This window comes from Papaver somniferum, chromosome 5, assembly GCF_003573695.1.
Source record: "Papaver somniferum cultivar HN1 chromosome 5, ASM357369v1, whole genome shotgun sequence".
In the NCBI taxonomy this organism is placed as follows: domain Eukaryota; kingdom Viridiplantae; phylum Streptophyta; class Magnoliopsida; order Ranunculales; family Papaveraceae; genus Papaver; species Papaver somniferum.
In genome coordinates this window covers 201912291-201918091 of record NC_039362.1, presented here as the reverse complement: position 1 = coordinate 201918091, position 5801 = coordinate 201912291, and the positions used below count along the sequence as shown (strand labels likewise).

The window sequence follows — 5801 nt, the reverse complement described above, 5'->3', positions numbered from 1 at the left end:
GTGCCAGCAATGTCTTGGATGTACAATGATGCTGAATGTTTTTGGTATTTGGAAAAATAGTGGCTTTCCTGATTATCAGTTTTTAGTATATACTGAGAGCTATGCAATATGTACCAGGAAATGCTCTACATTGCTCTCATGGAAACTTTTAAGTTACAACCTCCAACTCTAGACTGCGAATGTCATTGACACGTGGGGGCAAGCATTCAAATCAAAGCCACCGAAATTTGGTCAAAAGGTTTCAGTTGATTTTCATAAGAAAACCAAGTTGAGAATAGCTTTATTATCCCGACATCTTGATTAGACATAAAGAACGGAATAATAACACAATTAAAGCCAAAAACAAACTATTTAAAACTACCTAATCCAATTTACTCTTTTAGTGGCAAAACAGATGCTTGAGAGTTGAGACCAAAAAAACAACTTCCAACTAAGAGGAGAGTGGATTCACTCAATGTAACTGCTTTTTCCATTGAGGAGACGGGGACAGTAAACTCTACATTGCCTACACTTCAAGACAGATGTGCAGGTAAAAAATAAGAAAAAGCTGTTGAAAAAAGACAGACCACGCTTCTCATGCTATATGATGAATATCTAGGTATGGATGGACCTGAATGAAAACAGCTCATAAACATCACATGGAAAGCAACCCTAGCCAGCAAGCAAAATATTATACAACATTACAACCTGTTCATCTCATGGGAAATCATGGGTTTACAGATAAGACAATTCAAAAGCAACAATCGTCGCAGAGAATCCGAGATAGTTATAAGGCTCTTCTTAAAAGAAGATATGACATTCAAAAACACAAAATATTATAGAAAAATGGCCTTTCTTTGCTTTGTCTAGAAAATAAATATTAGAAATATCTCCTTTAACATGCAGTTCCTGCATTGTCATTATTGAATAGGCATTATCTTGCAATTTACACAAGGTAACTCTTTTATAACATCGAAAAGAAAATTAATCAAAATTACAGAGAAATGTGGAAGAGCAAAGAAAATGTTGAGTATGAATAGTCAAATGTATTGAAAAATCCTGCTTCCCACAATTACATCAAATTATAAGTAGAAAAAATGAATGATAGATATTCCCAAAAATTTAGAATTACAGGCAATTTTGGGGGTTTAGATAAAAAAAAGAAGAAGAACTTGTAACGAATTAACCTGGAACACTCAGATATAAACAAAACTACATTTCAACAAACTAAACAATAATAGCAAAGATGAGCGTCAGGAAAGACAATAATAACTTTGATCGGTATGATGTTGCAGCTGACTTCGGTCCTACGTGATAAGGCCTGTAGATTCAAAAACAGTACAAGTTCAGTTTAGCAAGTCGCTAAAAGTTATCTGACTCATAATCCAGTGAACAAGAAAACTGGAAAACCCAGGACAATTACTTATCCCACATTTCCCATTTTCAGGTAATTGCAAGTTAATTTTCTGAAGACTAAACAAGATGAGAAAACAATTAACTGCGAACTAAAGCTTGTGTACTTACTGCTGTTTATGTTTCAGGGCACCACAGAAAATGGAATTTTCTGGACGGGCTAATTCGGTTTCATTGGTAGCCTCTGGATTGACGATCCTTATATAAGTTTCCTGACCAAGATACCAGCTATCAAGGTTTGCTGTTCTCAAGTTCCAAAATCCAACATTGTCTAGAGAAATCAAGATTGATGTCCATGCCCCTGGGAAAACCTATACAGAGCAAAAGGATGAGTTGATTAACCCCTTGAGCTAAAAGATACAAAAAGTATCTACGAAGATAACCAGGAATATGCATATGGGTGATAGCAACAAAACCATATCTGATTTTAAGACAAAGATCATAAGAAGACGATCAGAGTTGGACAGTGTTTTTTGAAAAAACAACGTAAAAAGGATCATCGAGAGTAATCAAAAAACAGATACCTGTATTGTACTTCGAGCAACCCCATCCCACTTATTGTAAGTGCCCCTGCTGTTCTCAGTCCAATCACCATAATCCATGCTGCAAAGAATTAACATGACGAATATGTTACAGCAAACTTATATCTCAGCAGTGTTTACAATGACCATAATTAAAAATGTGAGAAGTATGAGGTGACGCATTCAATTGTTAGCGTACTTAAAGTAAAAGAAATATATACCCAACAACAAAGAATGCATATCCATCCAAGTGATAGCTCTGAACTTTGGTATCATTGTTCTGTAGTACAACTTCCATGAATCCTCTGTATGTGCCATTGATTACAGATGATGCCATCCTGGATGCACCGGTTAGTGGCTTGTCCGGGAAATCAAGTGTATACACTCCCTTAACTTTGTACTCATCAGCAAGCCTTAATGGGGTATCAGGATTAACGTAGGAGATTCCGTTCAGTGTAGTTCTTTGTTTGCCCTTAATTGTGACTGGTGGTTTATTTTTCAAGACATAGACTTGAGTCACATTAATTCCTCCATACTTAAAAGATCCTTGTGGGTTAGGTCGAGCACCACTTGCAGAGACATTCCACCTAATCAAACCATAAAACAGGATTTTCAAAAGGTCAAACAAGCGCACAGATAAATAAAAAACAGCAGTAATAGAAAACAGATGGATCAATTACAAACCTAATAGATCTCGCTTGGTTCATCGAATAAGTCTTGTCATTTTCATCTTGGGGTCCTAGGGGGAGAGGACCAGATGCTTTGCCCTTGGAATTGGAATAGTGCAAGATACCAACTCCAGTGACTCTCTGCCAAACTGTTTCATTTACAAACCTCGGACTTGCTACAATATAGTAATCTGAACTTGCATTCTGATCCATGGTCACCAAGAATGAATAAGATTGACCGACATGAATATCTAGGTTAGTATAATTCTGTTGTACTGTGTATCCTCCCTCTGTTTCAGACAAAAGCAGGTTGTGGTTCTGTATGCGGAAGTTCAAACTAGTAGAGATTCCGACATTGTGCACACGTAACCGATAAGTTTTGCCTGCACCACCATGATGCTATGTTAATTAACAAATAATAGATAAAATTATACAAATATCAATCAAAGATATAAAAATTTCCAGACTTGGTATTTAGTTCATAAGTAAACGTATAATCCAATGTTTAAAGGTGGAGAAGACTCAAAAGCTGCAGCACACTTGTGAGTAGAGCTTCCCTCAAAACGTATTTTCCCATCGAATGAAACACTCCAAAAGCCAGAAAGGCCAGCTTTTCTAGTGGACGTCATAGCTATAGTTCTCAGAGTAATTGACTGTGTTACTTGTGCAAAAAATATACTGAAAGTGCAACCAGCTATTTTAGATTGATTCCATCACATGAACCATCCCTGACTAATGTTATTCAGTTAAGAGTATGTGTCGATGCCCCAGGAGCCTAAGAGAATTACCTGGTTCGACTTTGAAACTAGCATGATCAATGCCATCAGGAACAAACGTGCTGTTATATTGGTATGGTCCCTTTCCATTAATCAGAACACCATCGGGCATCCCAAGGTGTTTTCCATCATTAAGGCTCCTCCTTAGAGACTGCAATCCAAAGAAAACACAAACATTAGGCTCTACATGTTAAACAACAGGTAATACACCAATGGTTCATTACCTTATATAGAGAAAAATGTGAACACATAGTTCAAATACACATACCGTATGGTTCCTGATATACCAATCACCAATAAGCATAGTGATATCACCGTAAGGCTCATCAAAGGGAATACTGATAACGGCTCTATTATTTACAATAATTCCTCCATAACCACCGGAGGCACTCTGGAAATTAGTAGATGGGAAGTAATAAAAGCTTCCAATCTGATCTTTCACTTGAAAATTATAAGTATAGTTCCAATTCGGAGGAATTGGACAATTAGTACCAAGAACACCATCTTGCCATGAATTACGCCTCATTTGGATTCCATTCCTGTGGTCAATACAACCCCGAATAACATCAACAATCTGACTTACCAACTATTCAACAATAAAAAAACACACACACACACACAAAAATGAAGGAATGATTACCAAGTGATGAGAAGTGGCTCATCCAAGCCGTTAATAATGTTGGCTACGACATTGTTGTTTGTAGTGACATTAACAATAGGACCTGGAAACTCTTTGTTTATAGCAATAACCTGCAGTATAACAATCCAATCCATGTTAAATCCCTAACTATAATCAATCCTCCTCCTCATCAATTTACACTCAAATATCAAACAGTAAAGCAAAAATTCCAGTGAAAGAGTCAATATCAGTGTGAACCAAAAATTACAAAAAAAAAATTGGTCAACTACCACAGTCAATACACACAGAAAATGACTAAAACCAAGAAAAAAGCCATCAAAATCTCCAAATCTCAGTTCTGATAGTAGTACATTTCGAATTTTCAATCTAACCAAGACTGATATTTACATCCCAAAAAATTCAGTAAAAATTATCCAAGAAATTCAAAGAATCAGTACATTATCAGATCAAGAACCAAGCAATCAAACACCAGAAATTCGAGTAATGAGGATGAAAGTGGGAGGGATCTGAGTACCTGTTGTTTAACGCCTAACGGAGCAACGGTAATGTACTTGACTTCCCAGTTCAAGTACACAGTCGGATCTCCAGCATAACACAGAGTCGTCAAGAATAATGAAATGGCAATGCTGAGCAAAAAATCTCTAAAAAACGCCATGAAAAATCGTAACTGAAAACTAAGAGTACGCCGATTTTAATGGAGGGAGAGTATTTAGCCGGTATTTAATGGGAAAAATATTACATTATCAGTCTGAAACAAAAAGAAAAATAGAGAAATGGAGGAGACAGACAATGGCTAAGAGAAACAAGGATGATGAAGAAGAAGCGAGAAGTTTCAAGTCCACTACACAAAAACTAGGGTTGTGTGTGTGGCTGGTCTGCCCTAAAAGTCCTTATTACTGAAAATTACTGTCCTCTCTGGGATGATATACTCCTTATCATTCCGTACCGTCCGATTACATCAGATTTTGAAATGTTATGTGGATCTGATGGAGTTGGATGATTCAATGGTGTTGAAGCATTTAATATGTTGCTCTTTAAGGTGGATGTTAAAATGGTATGAACACCATTAGTCGCGGAATTATCTCAATTAGGACTGCTAATTATTTCTTTGTTAATTAATGAGTGTATTTTCGAAATTTGACCTGTCTTTTCATTAAATAAATCATAAGTTTGTCGGTTCATTAGGAAACGAACAAAAATTCGCCAGCGAAAATATCCAGATTTTTTCTCCAACGTTATAATTTTCCTTCCTTTTTATTTTTTTCTTCAACTCTACGGCAGATATATTTTCTTTCATTTTTTTTCCTTCCTAAAATCATCACAAAGCGCGTGCATCTAATCTAATGACGGTTCTTTATACTGTCATCCGGCTCATCCATCCAATCCATATGGCCGTGAATGCGTCGCTGTAATCTTAACCGTCCGGTGGTTTTTATTTTACTAAAATGAAGCCGTTGGATGTGATCCTGTCATTTTGATTGGATGACAGGGTTTTAGCAATATTATTATTACTATTATTAATTAAACTACCAAAAGTGGCTCACAGCGAGGAAGGTGGGGTTGGAAGTGGGTCCCATAGTTTTACAACTTATCCGTTGGGGCTGCTCTATCTGGGTGATGGTCAAGCGGAGCTGTAAAGGGGTCACTCTTCTGTCACCAATTTTATATTGATCGTAGAGACACGCCATGCTGAAATAGAGGCCGATTATGGCATTCAATCACGCTCACAAGCCGGAAGTAGTAGTTGCATAATTCAACATTATGGACAGACGACTTTGAAATTTATTACTTTAAAAATGTGTGT

At 36.7% G+C, this 5801-nt stretch overlaps 1 protein-coding gene across 1 annotated transcript; it reads right to left on the bottom strand.

Moving 5' to 3' along the window:
- Positions 1 to 918: 918 nt before the first annotated feature.
- LOC113284315 (monocopper oxidase-like protein SKU5) lies at positions 919 to 4866 on the bottom strand. The gene is made up of 9 exons (XM_026533754.1): positions 4512 to 4866; positions 3998 to 4107; positions 3626 to 3896; positions 3370 to 3508; positions 2598 to 2964; positions 2135 to 2500; positions 1917 to 1995; positions 1504 to 1703; positions 919 to 1300 (listed from the first exon to the last, which is right to left on the bottom strand). Exons 1-9 carry the CDS (start codon positions 4650 to 4652, stop codon positions 1207 to 1209), a joined length of 1767 nt encoding a protein of 588 aa, XP_026389539.1. The 5' UTR covers positions 4653 to 4866; the 3' UTR covers positions 919 to 1206.
- Positions 4867 to 5801: the final 935 nt, after the last annotated feature.

What these genes read in the sequence shown, in the direction of transcription:
- LOC113284315 (XM_026533754.1), bottom strand. Translation starts at nt 4,652, where the DNA reads ATGGCGTTTTTTAGAGATTTTTTGCTCAGCATTGCCATTTCATTATTC. An exon ending in GAGCCACTTCTCATCACTTG is followed by an intron (nt 3,897 to 3,997) that starts GTAATCATTCCT and finishes TATTGACCACAG; the next exon opens with GAATGGAATCCAAATGAGGC. An exon ending in AACCAAGCGAGATCTATTAG is followed by an intron (nt 2,501 to 2,597) that starts GTTTGTAATTGA and finishes TGGTTTGATTAG; the next exon opens with GTGGAATGTCTCTGCAAGTG.